The sequence below is a fragment of the Carassius auratus genome, chromosome 34 (assembly GCF_003368295.1).
Source record: "Carassius auratus strain Wakin chromosome 34, ASM336829v1, whole genome shotgun sequence".
In the NCBI taxonomy this organism is placed as follows: Eukaryota; Metazoa; Chordata; class Actinopteri; order Cypriniformes; family Cyprinidae; genus Carassius; species Carassius auratus.
In genome coordinates this window covers 19,032,114-19,056,934 of record NC_039276.1, presented here as the reverse complement: position 1 = coordinate 19,056,934, position 24,821 = coordinate 19,032,114, and the positions used below count along the sequence as shown (strand labels likewise).

Sequence of the window (24,821 nt, the reverse complement as noted above, 5' to 3'; positions counted from 1 at the left end):
GAAGATCTATTAAAGTCCCATCATCTGCTTGAGCGAGAGAGCACGACCCTTGAAGGAGGCCTCACTGCTGCATTAAGATTTTTCAGGAGTGTTTTTAATTGTCCACTGAGGTGAGCACAAACTATCCGAACGGACTGAGCGCTCTTTAGGGACTTTCAGTCTTAGCAATGAGTGCATAAAATGAATGAGCTGTCCTGCTGCTGTGATTTGAAACAAAGCCGGGCAAGCGAAGGCGCTCCCCATCTGAGCCTCACGCTTTGGGTATTGCAAAACTCAGCCTCATTATCACCACCAGCAACTCAAAGGAAACTCAAGACTCAGAACACATGAACAACAGAACCACAGCGAGAGACGCTGGTAAAAATAAAAGAAAAAATCCTGTTCAGAATGGAGAAAAAAGACGATAAATTCATCTCCTTTAAAGCACCGCCCTTACAGCCATCAAAGCAGAGCTTTTATAACAAATCCTTAAACTGTCTTCAACAGTGCATTTCAGGATGTTTTTGTCTGATTTGAATTGTCTGCTATGAGCGAAGTGAGGTATATGCAATCTGTCTATCTATCTTTAGCACCAAATCATCATATTAGAATGATTTCTGAAGACTGGAAAAAAGAAAATAAATAAAATGTATTAAAATAAACCGTTATTTTAAACTTTTCAGAAAAGAAAAGAGAGAAACAAACTGCATATTTGAACAATCCTAAACAGAAGCTTGGGGGATTTTTTTTTTTTTTTAAGTGAGGCACAGCAGTAGAACTATATATCAGGAAAGAAGTATAGCTGCTTTGAGGTGGTGCATCACTAAACCATATCAGCCCTCAAATCTGCCTGAAAACCAAGAACAGCGTTCGTCAGGTCCAACTGAATCCAACTTTTGGCTCAGAGGTTTCCATCCAGCTTTAAGGCCTTGTTAAAATAACCTATTGCACTTTCTGCCGCCGCATTAATAAGATCTGATAACTAATCAGGGATAGCGAGCACAGGGATTGTATATCTCAGTAAATCCAGCCGGAATGTAAACCACTGGCTCTCTCAAAGGAGCCCCGTGGCAGCTGCGAACATGGGAAGCTTCGCAAGACAGACAGACATCCGGCTCACATACTCCTTTTATTTGCTGTTTTAAGATCAAATTGTGGTTAGAAGAATTTCACACAGATTTTAGATCGTCGACTCGCTCTGTTTCATTATCATAATGGGATGTAATTTCCAATCCTGGACCAATTTAACTAAACAGTGCGGTGCAGCAGCCATACAGCAAAACTCAGTGAAATATGTACAGGAAACAACACAAGAGGTTATGATACGGTGCAATATTATCACACTCATATTGCTGACACTATTACAGTGGAGTCTTTCTGTTAGCGATAATGAACGTGAAAATCCACTAAAGAATCACCTCTAGGTCTTTTTTTTTTCTCATTCGTATTCATGAATCTCAATGTATTTACTATGAATAACTGTTAGGGTATTTTGTTTTATTCCATTCAGAGCAAAGATTAAATAAAATATACTGTAGTTCAAATATTCTAACCATATTCTAACCAAAATATCAATACATAATAATAAACTGAAATGTTTTAATCACAAATAAATGGAAAATTGGCTACTTCCAGGAATAATTTTGCCTGTTGGTGGAGGTTGCTCCATTTTTGGGCCTGACACCCCTTAAATGATGATAGAAATGATGCGTTGAATCAGAATTTTGAACTAATTCACTTAAACTGGAAGTGTGATCTGAATCTGAATATGTTACTAAAGTTTCATTTCCTCATCTCTATGCGAAACCAAATGACGTGGTCCTAAGTAAACTGAATATATAGTTAATAAAAAAAAAAAAAAAAATTCACAATATTCTCAGGAAAGATTTTATATTACAACCACTATTCATTTCACTTTGAATTCATATCATGAATTAAAAATAAGCTGTGCTAATTTAAATGAATAAATATTACATAATTCATTAAATTGCACATGGACTAAATTAAATTGTTCTTGTGATTTAATAATCACACCAAATCACAATTCTGTTTTTATTTCGATTAATCATTCAGCTCTAATGCTGCTGCTGCTGCTTCTTTTTTGCTTTAAATGTGAATGCTCAAAACCACATCAGTCTCATTCTGAATCCTTGTTTATCCCAGATCAACTGTACGCTGCTAGATCAGATGTTGTAACCAGTGTTTTAACTCTTCTCAATCCAAACATTTACAGAGGTATTACCTAGGAACTGCATGCAGCAGTTGAAACTCAAAAAAAAGGTCATTAATTATTTAAGAGGTGCTCCCTCAGTGAAGCGTCCAAATCCGCTATATGACTCGTCCACACTGGAAGTGTTGAAATGGAGGTCTGCACACCTCAAAATATCCCACTCAGGCTCCCTGCTGTAATCAATCCGTTAGCACAGCGGGCCTGCTGAGAGATTTGTGACTTAGACCCTTCCCCTGCACATGAGTGTGTGACGCAGCAGCTGTCACGCTCTGGTAATATAAGCCCTTATTAGTGTCCATTAGGCTGCACTGAAACTAATAAGGGATTGTCAAATACATCCAAACATTCACACAACTCTTCAGAAAACAGAACACGGTGGACATGGCGAAACACGCTCTTAATGCAAAGCTCATTGCCGTGATCACTTCCAATACAGGGAGATCAGGAACAGTAGAGATTAACTGATGAGACTCTAAAATAAAACTGAAATCTACTCATTAAATGAACAAAAATGATGATGATGATGATGAGATTCCTTCTTTCACTCACAGTCAGTCAGTCAGTCAATCAATCACATAATTTTACATACTCACTGATTATTATTTTATTAATATCTTGCATTAGCTTTTGAATATATTTTCAGTTTTCGCTTCATTTTATAGGTTAATTTTATGCATTTTACATGCTTTTGAATTTTTTTCTATTATTATTTTAATATTACTATGCATGCTTTATTTTTATTTCAGTTAGTTACTTTGCATTTTGTGTTTAATTCAGTTATAGTTTTAGTTGTTTTGCATTAGCTATTTTCAGTTTTTATTTTCAGTAGGTTTTTACTTTTGGTTAATTTTAATAATTTTCTTATGTGCTTTTCTTAAATGTTACTATTTATGTTTAATGTATTTTATTTCAGTTTTAGCATTTGTTTAGTTCTAATTTTTATTTATTTTCAGTTAGTAGTTGTGTTACTGTACTTCAGCTTCAGCTATTTTACATCATTCCATTTTTACATCTACTATTTATATTTGAATTTTATTGAACCTTTATTGAAATGTTTTTAATTTTGTTTAGTTAAAGTTCACTCATTTCTTTCAATCACTCTTTCAAAATCATTCAATCATTACTCATTACTTCAGTTCATTCATCCACTCACAGTTCAATCACTCATCCGTGTACTTATCAAAGCCCTCCCATTGCCCTGTCATTGTCATTTACATCCCAGAGACACGCTGAATCACTTGATAGGCGTCTGGTTCTACACGCCACAAATGGGTGTTTGGATTGATAAATTGTAAGGAGCAGTCACCTTCAGAGACATCAGTTCTTCATGACTACTGCCAAACCACAGGCTAGAAAACTAGCCAGCAAAAATACATGACCATGCACAACTATTTGAAATGTATGGTCAGGCCTCAGCCATCAGCATTTGTATTCAGTTTCACCATGTTTTTGGCTGATACCACGTTTCATTCCACTGATGGGATAAAACAAGCAACGCCAAAATCACATGTGTTTCATATAAATCACATTTGATGCATGAGGAATTAGAAGAGACATAGTGTCTGCTTAAGATTATCAATTATATAATTCTGAAAAAAATAATTGAAAAGTAAGATTCTGTATAATATTTTTAATATTGATATTTATTATATTATTACTTATTATGTATATTTTTGCTTTTTATTTTTGTCATTTAGATAAGCATATAATATTTTGCTATACAAAGAAGTATGGTTACACTTTTGCCTCAATAAACCCCCTTTTTATGTGATTTATAAATGCTAGTTATAATACTTCTAAGTATTAATAAGTACTAATAAACAGCCAATATGCTAGTAATGTACATGGTAGTTAAACCTACGTACTATTTGTCCAGTAACTGAAAACAATAATAATAATTATATATATATATATATATATATATATATATATATATATATATATATATATATATATATATATATAATTTATTTCAGTAATACTAATAATACAGAATATAAACTTGAAACTGGCTAAATGTACTAAAGTCCACACGATGCCCTCAAATCCACAAAATATCTAATGTAGTGGCACATTTTTTCATTTAAGTATTAGAAATCATAATATTGCTCCCACCAAGCTGACAGTGTTTCTTTTAACTTTTACAGTGATATAGCCTAGTTTAGAAATTAGTACTCAGTAATAATCAGTTCAGTAGTTCATTTAAGTTTTGTGGGAGCTTTTCTTTTTAACACTTCAGTAATAATATAATATATATTAAAAAAAAAACGATAATAAAAAGGAGTTAAAGGAAAATCAGATTCAGACTTTTTTTTTACATTTTACAAATCTGAATGATGTTATTTTGTCTGCATTTTAATTAGCAGTTTAACAAATTTAAAATGTAAGAATTGCAATCATAGTGTGATAAGATGAAAGTGATGAACGTTCTTTGAACTTCAAACTTTAAGCACAAGGTCAGAAGTCACAAACCCTTAATGATTTAACCACTATCTTTCAATTACATGGCCAATAACAAAACTAGAACAACAGGTCAAGTTCAGCCCATCATTTTTATGGGTAATAAAATCTCAGGAATAACAGCTACTTTTTTTTAAAAAAAACAGCGAAAACTGTAGTGTGGTCTTGTTTTCCTCATCACTTTGCCTATGGCATGCAAGTTTCAGATGCATCTTGATGTAACCACCCTCGTGACCCATTTTGCAGCTGTTCCACATATAGTGTTCCATAACAGACACATAAATACACATACAAACACAGATGTCTAACTGAACACAAGCCAGGAATCAGGGATACTATCACATCAAGAGGAGTACAGCTGGACAGAAAGCATGGCAACATTCTTATACATCTCTGGGTAGTGCTGGAGTAGAGGATAGACACAGAGCATTTTATGAAGAGCAGAAGTGATTTCTCCAGGGAGACATCTTAACTCGAATAATACAATGGGCAGGACGGAAGCACTTAAACTAGCTGCCAGCCAATCTATTAACAGCTCCTTCAACCACAGCAAGACCTACACATATACACATCCGTCAAAATGTTCTTGATGTGCTTTTTGGGGACAAAACTGATTTCCAAACTTGGTGTCTGCACCCAAGTCTGTTCGAACAGATGGTCTGGAGTGATTGCGTGATGTACAGTAGAGCTGTAGAGCGTCCCATTCCTATTCCTGAGCATGTTCCTGACTATTCGCAATGACTTCTCCCCTCTGAATATGTTTTGTTTGAGAGCAGCTCTGCATTCTTTCAATTAATCTGTGACACACAAATGTGAATGGGGTTGTGTGCATGTAAAGTTTAGATGGAAAAATACCCAACCGTAAAACTACTGCACTCACATCAATGGTGCAAAAGTACCATGGTTCTGACTCAAATAGTGTGAAGAGACTTACAGGAACTGCAGGAGCAAACTGCTTTATGAGCCATTCCGGATGTATTATTGAATTCAAACATGAAAATAGAAACCAAAATGGAGTCAAACACAGATGCCATTTATAAAAATGTAACTTTTGAAGTTAACTTTGAACCAACTAATCAAAGTCTTCCAGGTAGGTGTATTAGGGCGAATTGGAAATAAATGCCACAGGATGTTTGGACCACTTGCTTCATAGGTACAACAACCTATCACTTGGACAATAACCTTAATTGGATAACTTTGTGACTTATCGACCCCTAAAATTGCATATTAGTACCTTAAAGCAATGGTTCTCAATTCCAGTCCTCATGACGACCCCCGCTCTCTCGTTTAACACACCTGATTCAGATCTTCAGCTCATTAGAAGAGAACCTGCATGCATGAACTGTGTTCTGATTGACTGGCTCCCTACACAGTCTTCATTAATTGACTTCTACTGTCTGAGCACAGGAAATACATTGAAGTTTACTTCACTTCAGAACATTTATTCACAGATATCTACTTCGCTACTGCAGTGTCTTCACTCACATATGAAACTTACTAAAGAAGTGTGAACTTTGACATAATATACCTCTGTAAATAAATACAATTTAAATTCACTTCTCATGCACTTTAATGCATTTTGAATGGAATGAACACATACAGTCCCTTCGAACTGGAATCATGGTGAAATATCCTGTGAAGTCCATTTCGCAGGGAACTATATGGTCAAATAGAAGTGACCAGAACATGGTTCGTGACTGGGATTGAGAACCACTGTCTTAAGGTATGCAATGAAAGAATGCAGAGTAACACCTTAAGGTACTACTATAAACATTTCAGGGGTAAATAGTTAACCGTAAGTAAGGGTACTGACCCAGGGACAAGGTGTTGTACCCCTAAAGCTATGATATTTCCACAGATGGTCCTTTGGCCTGCTCTGTGATTTACATTAACACCTGAACTCTAGCATCACAACTCTGATTTTCTGAATGTAATCCGAGACAAAGGAAGATTGCCAAGAGATTCTCTTTTCAACAGTTTAAAATCTTTAAATATGAGCCCATAACGAGAATCTGTGTCTTTAGACTCTAAAAATGTCCACATCATCTCATATGCTTCACATCAAACACACACACACTTATCCTTCTTCAATGACTAACGCACATCTATCTGTGCGACTGATGAGGTGATGCAGAGAAGTGTTTCAAGAGTTTAACTGCTTCAAGCTGCCCTCTAAGGGGGTCTGCGCCACAGATCTTCTCTCTCTCTTCGCTTACACAGGACTCTCGTATTCATTTATCCAGAGCACGGCTGACAGATCAGAGGTGTGTCCGTATCTGGGAAAAATCCATTTGCTCTCTGAGCACGGGACAGATACTCAACTCACCATGGAGTTTAAAAACATTTCCATCGTGAGCCAAATGCTTCGCCATTACAGACAATGAGCAGCATAAACAAATGAATGGTATTCCAGGGACGCACTCAGTTGTCCCATTTAGAGTCGCTGTCTACAGAGCTGGTGCTAGTGCATCACGCTGATGAAAGGAAGAAAATGGGCCGTGAAATGAAAAAGGCACTGTAAGGAGAAAAGTGTGCATGTTAGAGAAGAACTCTACCTTGGCAAGCGAATCCCCGTTCCTCGTATCCTATGTTGCACAGGCATTTCCCAATAGGCACCAGCCACTCTCCCTCGGTACTGCAGTACATTTTTGGTGGATCCTCCTCTCTGGAATGGTTGACGCAGGAGCCCCTAACCTCCACGAGTGACTGAGAGTCCGTGGGTACAGTGTCGGGAAACATAGCCAGGTTCCTCACTGTGAAAGGACATTTTTTAAAGTACACCCGCACTGAAACTAGGGCCACGCAGGCTCCCACATCCTGGAAAGCCAGGTGAAAGCCCTTCTTAGTCATAGGCCCCACTTCACGGACCTCTGTGTTTAACTTCAAGATACGGTCGCCCAGGTCCATCTGAGTAAAACTCTCATCGGCGGCGATGGTGTCTATTTTGGAGAACTGGTGCTCGCGAAACATACTTCCCTGGTCTTCGTCAGTCTCCAGGTAGTGTAAGTTGAACGTTTCTTTGCAGGTGAGGACCATGGGAATACTGTTGCAGTCTCTCAGGGTAAACTTGAGCTCCACATAGATCTTCTGTGCAGAATTGCGAGGAATCCAGTTGGTCCTCAACCAGTTGTTCTGGCTGTACTCCATCACGTTGCACACCTGGAAGGTCCGGATGGGCGTGTAGTGCTCATCCACGCCGCTAATTTCCTCCCACTGCAAAAAGAGAAATAAGTTAATCAAACCTATTCAGAGGGAAGCGAACGACTACTGTACTCCTACATATCAACAGAACCGAGACGAATGTAAAACACCTGAGCGTCGAGGTTATTTATTTCTCAAACACAGTTGGAATAATGAATCGTTTCGCATAAATATCTCCCCTGTCTGGATAATTAATGTGGGACATAATTAACGACGCCCTCCACTCGGAGTACTCTCCTTTGTAAAGCGAGCCTGACAAACCATTTTGTTTTGTCACTAAGGGTGTCCGAAGGCACAATGCAGCCAGAAGTCTTGAGGTTTAACATACACAAAGCAAAATAAATGATGAACTGAGAGGCAGTGTTTTCTATTACGATAATGGAGTACTATATGGCTCTCGGTCAAGCTGAAGTTTATAAAAGCCCTTGGCTGAGTGAGACAAGGCCTCTGGAGTGGCTGCGAGCTGTTCATTACCCGGCAGAACAAGTGTGCCCTCAAACTGAAGAATTGCCTATTTGTGTTTCAACCGTGAGGGTGCTTAATGAAACACCCCAAAAGGAGCATTTTTTCAGCACGTTGTTAAGATCTCAAGGATATAATATATCATTTTGCATCGTATTGTTTACAGATGCACAGCTTTATTTTGGAAGTAAAGCAAGCGGATTGAACTGACTGCTGGAATTCCATCCACACATTTGAATGAACACTTTGGGATATTGCATAATTAATGATACATTTAATTAATTAATTTATTTATTTATTTATTATTGTTATTATTTATAAGACAATGTGCATAAATTACACTGGGGAAAAGTCATCAAAAAAGTCATGTGACTTAATATTTCACCATATTTAAAATTTAAAAAGGGTGGGGCTTAAGCAGGATTTCACTGGAAGATCATGATGTAATTTTAATTAAAAATTGCATGGTCAATTCTTTTTAAAATGAACTGCAACATATGCATGGATGGATATTTCATGATCATTTCAATAACATGAATTTAGACAGTAGAAGTGAATTTTCTTTTTCTGCTCACTCATCAGTGGTTAAGCGATAGGTAAGCCAGTCCAAAAATATATATATTTCTTTATATAAAATATGTGCAGTACATCTTTACTACTAGCTGAAATCATAATTAAGTATTTAAAGCAATATGCATTACAGTATTTTAATAATAACATGTTTCACCAATCTGTGTAAATCTGCAGAGTTCGGCGATAAAGCAGTATCTAAAAAAGATGTTATAATTACAGAACAATGGAATCTGCTTCTGATACAGTGTTTATGTAAACTTGTGAAGTGAACAAATATGATGCAAACTGAAATAAATCAATGGTAATTTAATCTGGTCATATGTCTCAGCAGCATTGTGAAAATTATTTACTGAGCCAACTTGCATTCACCAGCATAGCTGATGCTTTAAATGAAGTCCAGGTGCCTGGGCTGTGCAGCATTATCAAACTGGATAGAATGACCGTACTCGACCACGGCTGCCAAAATAAATGAAACGTCATATACGATGTGTAAATCACACACACTTGAGAATAGTGTATTACATGGACTGTCTGCTGCCATGAGTGACATCATCACATCAAAAGCCATCTCCTTGAAATAGCTTTACTTTATAACACATACCACCCGGTTATAGAGAGGAAAAAACTGTAAAAGCCCTGTCTGGATATCTCTTTTACGGACAGGCCGCATTGGTTTCTCAAAGAGTGCCAGGCAAAGATTGGACACCAATCTGTATTTCCCTTTCACTCAAAGGGCAGACTGAAGATGACTTTAGGTTAGGTTTCGCCCTCCAGCAAGGAAAGCAACAGAGAAACGAGTAAATCAGCAGTCGGCCCAACTCCCCCGGTGTACACTCAGTGTGTACACATGCCAACTGGTACTTTAAACTAATAGATTCCCTGGCACTTGTGGACAAAGTGGAGCAGAGCTTATGTTTCAGACAGATATGTAATAAAATTATAATCCTCTTCTCGCTCATATTACAATGGAATTGCATTAGTTAGTGAAGACTGACATATACCGCTGGCTTTTGCTGGCATCGCATGCACATTTCCTGAATAGGTGCATGTGGTTTCTCTATCAAATCTCACTCTCTTCATTATGATTGAGAAATTAGAGTGGGTTCTGTTTGCGAGAGCTCCATTAGAGTCTGAACGCCAGAAAGCCTAGAGGGCATGGAGAAAAGATGTACTTATGTGCTGCTTGCTGTCAAGTTCACATTTGTACTAACTGACACAAACGAAGCTCTGACTGATCTCAGACGACTGTGCTCTTCGGGCTTGATACCACTACAAATACACTTTATTTCAAGCTGGGGTGGAATAGACACAATTTAACTGAAAATAAGCTAATGCTAATTGTTATCCATTCTTGGTGAATGTTTTTGGAAACCATCTAAATTAAATTGACATTGATTTAACTTATTTAGTAACAGTGTTGGGGAGCAAGTAACTAAAATAGCATCCCAAATTATAAAAAAAATACAGTTTTTTGGTAGCATAACAATAGCTTAGCCGCTTTAAGAAGTGCAGCTTTTTCAGTAGCAGTGAAGCATGATAAAATACTAGATCACTGAGTTTTGTCAAAGTGTATTGCAAAATGATTTAATACTTAAAAAAATTATCTAGTAAACAGCTGTTAAGTGTGATGAATTTGATTGAAATCCCTTCATGTAAACAAATTGATCCACAAAAAATAAAAGAAATGAAAAATAGGATAACAACATTTAGCTGGGATCCCTTGTGAAGAAAGTATACTCCAGCAATCCTTTAAAAAACTGAATGTAATGAATTTGAACACTTAACTGCATAATATTTGCAATTAAATGCAAACATATTATAGTTTTGATTTATATAAGATTAAATTAGCTAAACTTTAGAAGGCTTTGTGACCAACTTATGTAGGACTACATTAGATCTCTGTAATGAATCAATCTTTGAATTATGGTTAAAGTTTTCTGCTGAATACACTGACACATATATATAGATACTGTCATTATTATTTATGTAACATACTTAAACATATTTGTAATTATACATTTATAAAGTTGTGATTAACTACATTTAAACTATATTAACTTTAAATGTAAAAATGAATAACAAACTACTATAAAACGTACAATAACAATATAATCTAAACTTTTATTTCTTTATTATTGCCTTTAGTTTTGTAAAGTATACCTTAAAGAATTGAAGTACACTATAAATGTACATCCCCAGAGAGCAAGCAGTTTCGGCCCAGATCTGGCCCTCATTTGGCCCGCATGGATTTCACACTGGCCAGATGTGGGCCGAAAACTGCTTGCTGTCTGGGATTCAGTACATTTAAGCACACATATTATTTTACAAGTGATTGCAAGAAAGAAAGAAAGAAAGAAAGAAAGAAATAATTATCTAGAGTTATCTGTAGCTCACTAAATTGCTTCAGTTTATATGTAGCTTGTATTTTCAGAAGCTACAGTTTCAAATCAGCTTACCAACACTGTTCAACATGCATAAACTTATCCATATTATATTACAAAGAAATACACCACCCAAAACTAAACTGAAGACACAAATCACTCTAAAAAGAAAACTGAAAAAGGCTTATGTTTATACGTGAGGCCCGTGAGCCCACCCTGTTCCCATAATATAGCAGGAAACACTAGAAATGACAAGTGCTTCACCATCTAAGATTTCTTGCTCTAGGCCACAGCGACAACTGTACCCTATCAGTCAATATCTTTTCATCACAGCTTTTAGCACAGAGGAACCATAACCGCTCACCCCGCTGAGGCCATATGACGTGCTAATCCCCCTTTTATAGAGGGGGTTTCTCTGCACTTTGTACAGCTGGAGACCTTTCACAGTTTCCTTTCAGGGGGAAAAAGACGAAATGAGTTTCAGCATCATGTTGGAAATATTGCCTTTCGCTGCAGGCGTTGGCGGAGTGACTTCAGAAACGCATCATAAAAATGTTTTAATAATAAAAATGTGTTTTGCTGCCTGTTTAGTCTCAGTCGATTATGCTACGATGCAGCAGATCTTCTGGCTTCTACTCCAGATTTTTAGAGACAAAAATTAAACGAGGAATTAGGTTATTAACGAATGTTGATGAAGTTTGAGTCAAAACAATCTGTTATATTAGTTTCATTGCTTTGAGATTTCATTTTTTTAATTCCTTTTTGCACAGCTGACTTAAAAATAATAATCGAAAGGTAAAAATGTATTATCTAATTTATTTAATAATCCTATGTGTGTGTGTGTGTGCGTGCATACACATAACTATAGTTTGTTTAAAATATATTGTGTGAGGAAAAAGTGGAATATTATGTAAAATGAAATAAATGGAATTTAATTTTTGTTACTGTACCGGAGCCAACAAAATTGGGTTAATATTATCTGAAAAATATTAACTTTATAAAAGTGTCTCTTTTAAAGTGTCTCTTACATGTGGTTAGAGGTATAAACTAGAAGAGAAACATTTGAAATGTATAAAGATTATTTTAAGTTGTATAAGTTTTTATATATATATATATATATATATATATATATATATATATATATATATATATATATATATATATATATATATATATATATATATATATGTAGCACTTTTCACAATATTTTTTTTCAATAGTTTTAGGTAACTTTGTCCTAAAAAAAACAAACAAAAAAATTCACTTAAAACATATTAAATATTTAATTGAATATTTGTACAAAAATACCTACATGATATAAATATGATAAATCAAATTAATGTGAAATAAGACTGCTCATACCATAATATATCATTTTAGTGATACAGATCAATCCTAAATGAAGATTTTACACTGTATATATAGATATGTTTATATATTTCAGATTTCAAAAACTGGTTCTGCTACACTAACCAAAGAACATTCTTTTAAAACAATGAAACAGTACAGCCACTGATCCTCCCAGAGCGACAGATCAATCCTGTTCTTCATTCAAAAATCTTTAATTAATTAAATTAAAAACACCGCCAAAGCCAAGTCAGTGCTCAAGAGCAATTTGCACTTCTCATTCTGTTGCTGAGGTAAAGCAGCTTTGGAGAAACGAGGCATTCAAATCCCAAAACTACACCCACCAATCAAGCTCTTATCGGCATCTCCGCAAAGATGCTTTGTACGAATTCAAGAAACAATTGCGTAAAGCCTTCAGAGCAGTGCAACACATCGGAGCAGTTCACATGGGCTGTCGCTGCGCAGACAGAATAATCTGACTGCCTTGGGTAATGAATCCCAGGCTGAGGCCTGATGCAGTTTGGAGAGGCCGTAATAAACAGCGCTGCGTGTTTAAAGAGATGTCTGTGCAGGGCCGGTTTATATTTACTGGCCTTATCTGAGTGGGCGGCCGCACAGGGAGCGTCCGATGGGCTTTAGCTCTTAATTTGCTTTAACCGGGCCGATTTGTGCTTACACTGGCAGAAGGAGGGCGGCCCATCCGTCAGTGTCACCGCTGCAGAGGCACATTATTTGAAATCATTTTTAAGGGCATAGCTTTCAGCGCAGCATGCTTATCGCTCCAAACTAGGGAGAAGTCCAGAGTAATTCAAGTTAATTCACCTTGAGAACCTGATTTCGCTGTTATCGTGACAATGGCTACACGTCGACTTAATAAATCCCTGAGCATTCGGCGCATATCTGCAAGGGATTTCCCTTTTCGTTTTAAATCATCTTTACGGCTATTGTAAAGATTAATGATGCTTTCTCAGTTGAACTCATGAGCATTTAGAAATTAATCTAGCAAATTAGGCCAATTACTCAATTCTCCATAAATGCACTCTACATTAAAAAGCACTTAATATAAAATGCAAATGACCTTTTTTGTTTTTTGCTTCATCTTTTACTTGACTTTTCTTTTACTTCTCCTTTGCTTCTAAGAAAAGAAAGCTTTATGTTTAACTGTGCCAACAGTGAAAAAGAACAAGGGGAAACAAGGTTTGGCAGCTATATGGAACAAATTACTGGATTACCTTTAGCAACTGCCAGCAAGTCATTTTAACACATAATAACGTTTAAGGAACGGTTTGGTTCGAGTAACCCTTGAGACCAATACCTGTACAGCTCAACAAATAAACATTGGTTATAATCAAAAGTTGCGACCTTGAGGTTTTGACAACAAAATTTAAGTAGCTTGACTTGATCTACGCTGACAAGAAAAACATGCCTTTGGGCTAGGAATTCCCATACATTATTTTATAATGTTTATAATATGTGTTCTCTGTATTTTTTATATAAATGGTCAAAAGTTTGGTATAATTAAGATTTTTTTGGTATGTTTTTGAAAGTGTCTTATGCTTAAAAAGGCTGCATTTATTTGATCAAATAGTATTTCAATTTAAAAGACCTTTTTCTATTTCAGTATATTTTAAAATGCTATTTATTCCTGTGAAGTAAAGTTGTATTTTCATCATCATTACTCCAGTCTTCAGTGTCACATGATCCTTCAGAAATCAGTCTGATATCTGTATCATTGTAATATGCTAATATATGCAAATGTGCTATTCATTCTAATATTTGACACTCATTTAATATCAATTATTTATTGTGTTCAGTTATTTATAATGGGTCTTCTCATTATTATAAATGTTGAGTTTTTGATTTCTTTTCCAAAACTGTGTTCAGCACTGAAAATTGAAGAAACAAAATATGTTTTAGTAAATCAGCATATCAGAATGATTTCTGAAGGATCATGTGACACTGAAGACTGGAGCAATGATGCTAAAATGTCGGCTTTGGTTACAGGAATAAATCATATTTTAAAATATCTTAAAATAGAAATCAGTAATTTTAAATTGTAATGTATCACAGTATCACTCTTTTTTTACCATCTTTTTGATCAAATAGATGCAGCCTTGATGAGCATAAGAGACCATTTTCAAAAATGTAAATAATAAATTTTCACCGGTATAAATTAGTATTTAAAAATTAAAATGTAATTTGAACGGTATTAGTTAAACTCATATTAAGTATATACTGTATAGTATAATTAAGTGGCATTTCGGCTCCTCACAGCATGTACTCTCTGTTCTCTTCTTTTCCACTAACAATTATGGATTAGGTCTGCAGCACTCACCCCATGGGATGGGGATGATATCCAGCCCAGCTCCCCTTGGCTTGCTTTGGAGTCCAACAGGTTAACTAGAAAATGAGAGAGAAGGGGAGAGAAACAAATAAGCAGTCAGCCCTTTATAGATTGGGTTTCACCCCCCGCCACACGTCCACCCGGACCGGGACATGTCTCTCAGTGTGCAGCGTCCCGATCAACACAGTATTTACTCAGCTGCACTGCTTTATGCCACAATCCAATTAAACAAACAATGGAGTCAATGGATTTATCCTTCAAACGAGTGTTTTTTCAGTTAGCCGCACAAGCTTTAAACGGCCGGAGAAAAGTTACCCTCGTTACCCCGTGCATGACGGGATCGTTAACATCTGACCCATCTTTGATCCTTTGAGTTTCTGAGTATTATTTCACTGATAATCATCTCTAACAAGGCGAACAAATCACAAATGGTTTCTTTTATCTGACAAGCACCATCCGAAAGGATTCAATATTTTAAAGCGATGTGTTGATAAGAGATTATAGCTAGACATGATTGTTTTTTTAAACATTTAACCCCCATTTAAGATGACGTTGTTATAATTACACACATGAGTACTGAGCAATATTAAATACTAGTAGGTTAAGATTAGGGTTAAGGTTTGGTTCAGGTTTAGTTACTAATTATTGCATAAATTACTACTATGACTATAAAAGTTCATGTAACATGCAACTTTTTTTTTTTTTTTACTCACTAACATGGTATAATAACGTTAATTAATTAATTAAATGATAATGATAATAATAATAATAATAATAATAGTAATAATAGTAATAATAATAATAATAATAAACATTTAATCAATTCTGTACTGTTTAAAATATAATTTGTTCACAATACATTTAGTTCCAAAACACTTTTGCAGTTAACTTTGTTAATATATATATATATAATATTTATGCATGAGTAAATCCATGATATACACATGATAAATGAAATTATTATGATATAAGGCATAACATATGACTTTAGTAATACTGATCAAATCTTAAATAAATAGTCCAGAGCAATATATATAGTTATTTAATTGGTTTATTTAACATATTATGAATTTATTTAACAGTATAAATAAGTAACCCCTTTCAAAAAAAAAATTATTAAATCATAAGTATTTGAAATTTAAAATAAATATACTCAATGGACATATTCTTTATTTTCCCTTCATATTTTGCTTATTAAAGTTTTTTTTCTAATTCATGCGATATAAATATTGGAAAATTGTCAGATGTTATTGTTTTATTTAACTCACACCCTCTTTAATCTGTATCTGTCTTTGTATTCAATATTTATTTATATTTGTGAATACATTTAGATTTTTAGTCACCACAATATTAAATCCTTGTCCAATCCAATCAATTAAAATTAAGGAAACAACAACAACAACAACAACAAAAGATACAAATCAATGGAAAATGAAAGCTAAAACAACGAGAGACGACAGACAGGAAAGGAAAGTGCATTATTAAAGATAAAGGCTGGCTGGCTGCATGGCGTGCTGCAGCCGAGAAGGTCGTGACAAGCTCTTGACATCTCAGTGACAGCGACTCCTGTTTGATTGAGCAAGGCTTCTACAGAGAACAAAAGCCTCCGTCGGCGTACAGTAAACACATAATCTCAGCTGACATGTGGGCCACTCAGCAGGGCGTCTATGGCCCCTACTATAGCTGTGTCACTCATTCTCCCTACAGCGATGGCCTTAAAACACCCAGCCAAACCACAAATGGACATATGGGACATGGATGACATAAAGCTTTCTTTTCTAAAAGTGCCTTCAAACATATACTTATTTTCTTATCACAAAGCGTGACATGATGTCCGAGTCAGAGCCAGTACACCTTCTAAACATAAGACATTTGTTTCTATACCAGTCAGAGATTTGGACACATTTAGCCTATTCATCCTTTATTTATTTTTATTAACTCATTTATTACTTTCCACATTATAGAGCAATAGTGAAGTCATCAAAATGATAAAATAACAAAATATTTGAATATGGAAATTTGGTAGTGATCAAAAACATTACATAAACATTGAGCAGCTTCAACTTTTCAGTGACCAAAACATTTAAATATCTCCTATTTGAGATTTTTCTCTGGAACACTCTGGAAATTCACTCAACCAAATTCATGTATTAATTTTTCTGAAAATGTCTGTCATATGCACGTGAACTGACAGTCACCACTTATAAGCTACTACTGAACATTGTAGAAACGGTATTTTCTGTAAAGTTGCTTTGCAATGATTTGTATCGTAAAAAGCGCTATACAAATAAACTTCAATTGAATTGAATCTAGATTATTTTTTATGACTACTTTTATTGTTTATCTTTATTATGTATTTACTTTATTAATGATTATTTGAATATTATTATAAATTATTATTACTGTATAATTTATTAAATAAAATAAAAAAATTTAGAGACCAAAATGTGACAAGGAAGCAGTTTTTTTTTTCGGAATGTTTATGGGAATAATGTGAACTTTGTGAAATTTTATTTGCAGTATTTAATTTGTAACTTTTTTTTACTTGTTTACTTGTTATGAATAGTCTATTGTTTTTCATTCATCAAATTACAAATAAAAATAGAAAATTAAAACAATTAGATGAATGATTTTACTTGTAAATATCTAATTGACTGAATTATATATATGTGTGTGTGTGTGTGTGATTAAAAAAAAGTTTTTGTATTTTAGTTTTGTACAAAATACAGGATTTCATATTTCAATTAAATTAAATTAAATTAAATTAAATTAAATTAAATTAAATTAAATTAAATTAAATTAAATTAAATTAAATTAAATTAAATTAAATTAAATTAAATTAAATTTTGTAAAGAAATCCATACACAGAAAATGTATATTTGCCTACCAAACTAATTTCAAACATTAAATTATAATTTTTTCTTCGATAGATGGGAAGGTTTTAAAGATCGTGAGAAGCATAATTCATTCATTCAATTTTGACTTCTATAGTCCACATATGAGGGGTGAGGAGTGTGTGTTACAGACCCATTATCAAATTCCAGCAGAAAATGGCAGCGCACCTGAGCGCTAGCCAAACAGCTGGCTGTTCTCATACTGTAGATGATCCCTATTAACTATAATAAAGCTATCTGCTTATTTCAGATAATGACAGCTAACATCCAGCTCCGTTGGTTCCAATTTAAATTTCTCAATGAGCCGAGCCCACATCTCAAATTGAGCCGACCAGGGAAATTTGAGACCATAAAATTAGAAAGCTACATGGGTGAGGCGAATTCCTGCAGCTGTAAGAGAAGGAAATCACAACCAACGTCATTCCCACCCTCTCCACCAAAACACAAAGCAGAGGGCTGGTTATGAACAGCTGATCCAACGGCCATCTCATCCAACCAACCACACCAGACAACACAGATAGATCAATAGAGGAGCGAGACAATAATCTAGGACTCCAACCACAGGCCGCCAAGGGGGTTCTGTCTCTCTAATGCATCATCCCGGCACTACTAGCTATTGTTTTCCTTTCATCTGTACATGGCACATTGATCGCACACATTAAGAGTGCTGAAAAAGAGACAATGGTAATGTTTCATTCACAAACTATCTACGATAGATCGTTCTTCTCAAACAGCTCAACGTGAAATGTATGTGTTGAGTGACTAATGACAAATTACTTATTTTAGCTGAAGCATCTTTTAATGGGGCAAATGTAAAAACATTTAAAAACAACTCACAAACCGGTCTACCCACCATATTTTGATATAATAAACATGCACAAAAGTGACAGTAACTCAAATATATTTACATTGAGATCATAATATTGAATTTAACAAAAGAAGACCATAAGTCTGTGTTAAAAATACTCCATTAATTTTACCCATCAACCTAGAGATAAAATAGATGTACACTTAAATTCAAATGCATCATAATTTTATATCATACTATGGATAGCTGCCATTAAATACTGTAAGTATGAATATACATTTAAATTTAAAGGCATAATAATTTCACTTTCATTTCATATTACGCGTAGCTGACATGAAATATTTTAGGTAAGCTGAAATGTCCTGTTGTGGAAAATCCATTTAAACCAACATGTTAAGCTTTTTTCAAAAAAAAATTAAAAAAGGCATCATTTATGACCTTGTATTTACTACACAAATTAATTAGTCACAATGCAGGAACATTTCAAATGAACTGGAAATAAACTCATAATAAAAAGAAAAAAAAAAAATATATATATATATATATATATATATATATATATATATAATTTATTTATTTGTTTTTTTAATATATATACTGTTACTTATTTAAGATTTTCTTTAAAAAATGTTTTGTGGCAACAACCTACATGCTGAATAAGTATCATCACTCCAATATCTTGTTTGTAAAAAAAAACAAAACACATAAAGTGTGTTACAAATCGTCATTTTACAACGCCTTTGTCACATAACTCTTAGGATTTCACTGTATTTGAAGCGATAGGTATAAAGCTCTCGCAGGAAACAGCTACTAACCTTGAACTTAGCTGTGATCACGGCTGTCGATTACGATCAGAATGAGATTTGCACGGGTAGAAGAGAACCATATGGCCCATAAATGGCACAGCGCCTTCACTTCTCGCCATCTTTGTCACCTCTCAGGTAGTTAATTAAATCTGTTATTGAATTAAGATGAGAGACAGGTGTCTGAACACCTCAGAACCGTCGGGTCCTGGGACGGCAGTGGAGCTGATGCCTGGCTTTATTAAAATCTGACTGTGGGGGTATAAGACACATGGCGGATTATTTTCAAAGGGTTTTCCAGTGAGAACAAGAGGCCGCGATATGTGTGTCCAAAATATCCACTGCTGCTCCAATGATCCCTTTTCTCACCCAGACTAAATCCTGCCCTGCAGCTGGTCTACCCTTACCGAGGGTCCCCAAAACCCCAAAACCTTTCTGAGAGGTCAATACTTGTAAAGGAGGTTATTGCAATGATTATGGCTTCCTTCCAAGTCAATCCATATTTTGGGTTTTAGATTCAAGAGCCGTCTGGATTTGGTGCCCCTGCTTTAATAATTCCCCAACTCAACTATCTGAAAAACCCAAAATAAACACATTCAAATGGAGAAACAAAAGCAAATTGCAGGTCCTGCGGCTTGATCGAAGCTTCCGCACATAGTGGCCATGATGGCAATGAAGTATTAACCTCTACGCCATGAATAATTCAGTCGAGTCTCAGGGTGTCTGCCTCAGCTCCTCCGAATGCTTACAGCTTTTCTGTCCACCATCTCCATCCAAAATCCACCCATCAGCTGGACCACACATGTTACTGTTATACTGATGATTCGATATGCATTGCATGCGTTTGTACATTTAAGCAAATTTCCAAATGTCTAAAAGAGTAGGATCACTTGCAAAACATTAGCCGTCCCGTCTGGAAACTACAGTGCACCATGACATCACCCCACAGCATGTCGTGCTGCCATCACATAGTCTGAGCGAGCGAAGCGCTGTGGCTTGCAAACTGCGCCATCTTGGCAACAAGCTAGAAAATGGAAACCTTAGTAACGTAGTTGTGTTGTATGATTCATTTACATCTAAATTGATGCTTTTGGCAGATGCTTTATTCTGGAGTTGATGGGCTTTGGGGAGATTTCCTGAGATATTTCAGGGAGACTTTTGTTGTTTTAGTTGAAATCGGCGAGTAAGGACTCCGTCGTGAGCGTATGGAAGAAAGGATAGGTGATATACATTACACTAGACTGCTCCCAAAATTTTAACCCACCGCAAACATAGGACTCACATAGGCCAAGCTACAGTAACTGGCAGAAAGATTCATTTGATTCTTTAAATAAAAGTATGTTTCACCAGGAAGAGTCCCCAGATCCAAAAGAGGAAGAAGAAGAAGAATTCCCTGGTGTTTTTTTTTTTTTTAATGCCATGTGTTGTTGTAAAAAATATATATATTAATAATTAAATAAAATAAAATAACACTGGCATTAAGCCTGCTGCTACTAGTTGAGAATATTACCATTATTAATTAAATACATTTTAAATCAGAAGATGATGTATTTTAAGCATTAAAAAAATGTAAGTTAAAAATCTCAACTTTTACATGACATAGAATTTTAATTTGCTTTAATTTTTGAGCAAAAAAAAAACAAAAAAACAAAAACAAAATGTGAGTGCATCTATGCTGTGTGCATCTACAGGACTATGTAAGTAGGCCTCAAGTTACTTTGTTGTTTCCAAACACAGACTATAGGAAGAAATTCAGTAAAAGTAGACAAGAAAATGTATAACTCAGCTGCTTGGATATTCAGAAGTATTATTGTTATTATTATTATTATTGTTGTTGTTGTTGTATGTGGGTGTCGTTTATAGATGTTGTAGGCTACAGTTAACTGGCCTAGAAGTTTCAGTACATAAATTGTAGGCAACCCCAACTTTGTAATAGCCACCAGCTGTAGCTTTTAAAATTTATTTGCATGCTTAATTTTGCTGAGTTAAATTAAATTGGAATAGTCACATGTTTCGCTTTCTTCTCTGTCTTCAAAAACACATACAGTTTGTAACACACTCGGTGACCGCGAGAATGAGTTCGCAATGAGGTGCGCTCTACAAGGATCTGGTTATTACAATTAATTCCATGCAATAGAGACTTAGCTTTAAAGTTTTTTTTATTTTATTTATTTTATTTTATTGTATTTTTATGCTCGATGTTAAGGGTGAAAGTGCACAGCTCCTGTAGTAAATCGTCCTATTTCAGATCGAGCAGAGACGTCTAATATGAAAAGTCATTGGTGTCAGGTCAATAAACAGTTCTATGGGATAGACTAAAATCACATAATAGCCTACATATAAACACACACACAAATAAAAATTAAAAAATAATAATAAGAAGAAGAAAAAGAGTTTTCAAACTCCACTAGTAGGCTATAATTAATTTCTTGAACAAAAGAGGTAAATAGAGTCTATCTTCGCATCGATAGCCTATATAATATAACTTTAGAATTTGTTCCTGTATTAAAGCTCGTTGTGTACGTGTATTATTCTAAGAAAGGGGGTAATTAGGGACATGAAATGTATAGTTGAAGATCTTTATTTAATCAAATCAAAATTTGACTGCGTCAATAGGCTACACGAAGTTCGGGAGGTGAGCCGCAATTACCCTGAGGTCTTCGAACTGGCCTCTGAAGCTCAACACGTTCAGTTATTTATTAAAAATGTATATATGATCTTATTCATTAAGATCATATTAGTAGATTATAAACAGCACAATGGTACTGTTTTAGGCGATTGCAATCTGTAAAAAATAAATAAATAAATAAAAAATAATAATAATGCATTTGCGCCAAATGATATCAATAGCTGCGGCTCTATACTGACACTCTCTGGTGAAAAACATGTCCCGTTACATACTTTTTTTTTCAGCAAAAAGGTAATTCACAGCCCATAAATCCCAATAAGAGAGAAAAGCCGCTCTGCTCCACAGAACAGACAGCTGAAACTTCACGAGACAGCCTCTGAGCTGACAGCACATGAGCGCATCTTATCTTTCTACGAAGATCATCCTACACTCTGATACAAACATACCTATTCTAAACCCAATCATAGCAAACTGGCCTGAATATGTGTTTCATATCAACCATAAAGCCACACAACTAAACTAATCTTTCCATCTTCTGGATCTCTTCACTGAATAAGATTAACAAAAGTCTCTATTTTTTTCTCTATAGACCAAATATAGTCAAGAACATCTTAAGTTTATTAGTGCTAATAAACAGGCATGTATATCGAATATGTGACAACAATACAGACGGAAACTTTTATAATTTGTATAATGATGGGCTATACACAAATGTTTAATGTCTCACGTCTCATTTCCCCATCCCCCGTGATGGAAAACTTTATTTCTCTGAACGAGACAAACAATGCTAATTACTAATTACGCATGAGATAGGCTACATAAAAACGGGGTGCACACGCATTTAAAGCATATAATAAGAAATAAAACATAGGCCCTATCCGTTATTTTGGTCTTTACAAGTGTCTACATCTCGATCCCGCCGCTTCTTGAAGTGTTTCACAAAGAATACAGTGTCCTAGAAATGACAACCGTTTTGTTAAAAATAAATTGTATCTGTAACTAACTTCGCTGGCTTCAAATTTTGACATGCTTAATATTTTAAGTTATTGACTTTAAAGACTATTTCTATTGTAGCCTACTCACTTGATCACTTTATTTGAAATCTCATTAGTTTGTAGGCCTTTACTGGCGTCATACAGGTTATCCAATAGGCCATATATGTGATTGAAAATGTTTAAGTTAGACTGATCGTGATGAATAGCAGTTAACTGAAACAACTTCGGCACCAATAAACTCTACCTAATATTTCGGAGTAAAATCTGTATGCAGCTTATAACAGTAAAAATAAACAAACAAAAATATGATTTACGTTAACATCAACGCGTATTGTTTTAAGTCAAAAATAACTAACTAAATAAAAATAGCCTAAATAAAAAAAGGAAGAAGACTAGAAGAAGAGGAGGACGAGGATATATTAATAGGCTATGTGACAGACACCCAGTGGCAGGTAAATATCTGCTGACCCAAATGGCGCATTTGAAGCAAAGTAGCTATATCCAATAAGTTTTTAAGTATTTCACGTATTAAAACAAAAGCACGGTGCCACTGAATAAACTCGGCGCACAAACTTACTACATACCTTATAGCTTGACTATATAAAATATAGCGACAGAATAATTTAAGCAATCGAATAAATCAAAAGCACAAAGTGTCTTCACATACAGCCTATTTTAAGATTACGCGGTATGCTCGTTTGATTTTCGGACTGGATTTTGCGCTCAGTCGTTGCGCGCTCGTGATCGATCGATCGTTTCAAAACAAGCTTTTATGATGTAGCTCAAGCGACCCTACCAAACAACAATAAACAGCAGCATCCTGAAAGTTTAATCTGCAGCGATACCTTTGCATCCATTTCTCGCGCAAGCAATTCAATGCGTCTCGCGCAGAACTGCGATAGTATTATTGATTCATTTGGAGCAGCTGCTTTGACATAAAGTGGACGAGCAAGCGTTTAAGCAACATGATCGAATTCGCTGCGGCTTATTGGATGAGCTTCGATGGTAGCTATTCCCTTCGATTTCATTTTGCCCTGTCAAAGCTGAGCAGAAATAACCCGTCTGGTCCAGCACAAGTCAATTAACAGTATTGTAAAGACAGAGTCTATGACACGCAGAGATGAGGTTGCTATAATATGCCTCTTACTCCAGACGCTATCTTACCTTCATTGGATGGATGAATAATTAATTCTGCGATGGAAATAAACGTGGAGAGGAAATTGAAAAGTGTTAAGGTTTTGCAATCCATGATAGCAGTTGAGGGGGCAAAACAAGGTACATAACTCCATGAAGCATGCCACTCATGTGAGGGCTTCTGTTCCGACACAAGTTACCATTCTCGGCTCTGAGGCTGATGTCAAGTTTGACACCGGAGACGAGGAGGAGTCTCTCTCTCTCTCTCTCTCTCTGTCTCTCTCTCTCTCTCTCTCTCTCTCTCTCTCTCTGTCTCCCTCTCCTCACTTCCCTTTTTCGCTGGGTCCTACACACCAGACAGCGCGGTTTATTGGACCAGCAGGTTCAACAGAGGTCATGTCATCTCGCGGAAATTGAAGGAAAGACAAAAACACAAGAGGAGGCTCATCAAATTCCCGTTATTATATGTCACACCGTGGAATTTACGCACTTCCTTTGCCTTAAAAACAGCACTAAGCTCTAGACATTTGTCAACAAAGCCAGAGCTTCAATGGCTTTCTTTGGGCAAATACATGTTATGG

At 35.4% G+C, this 24,821-nt stretch overlaps 1 protein-coding gene across 3 annotated transcripts in view; it reads right to left on the bottom strand.

The window, feature by feature from the left end:
• The window catches only part of LOC113053451 (ephrin type-A receptor 3-like), a 117,835-nt gene extending 93,302 nt beyond the window's left edge, over nucleotides 1-24,533 (bottom strand). For 2 of the 3 annotated variants that reach the window (XM_026218478.1, XM_026218479.1), the window contains exons 1-3: nucleotides 24,271-24,533; nucleotides 14,969-15,033; nucleotides 7,225-7,882 (exon numbers count right to left, since the gene is read on the bottom strand). In XM_026218478.1, the coding sequence (XP_026074263.1) occupies nucleotides 7,225-7,882; nucleotides 14,969-15,033; nucleotides 24,271-24,355 (808 nt within the window). In that variant the 5' untranslated portion in view covers nucleotides 24,356-24,533. The remainder of the gene's footprint in view (nucleotides 1-7,224; nucleotides 7,883-14,968; nucleotides 15,034-24,270) is intronic. The other variant, XM_026218477.1, reaches the window with a different exon arrangement.
• Nucleotides 24,534-24,821: the final 288 nt, after the last annotated feature.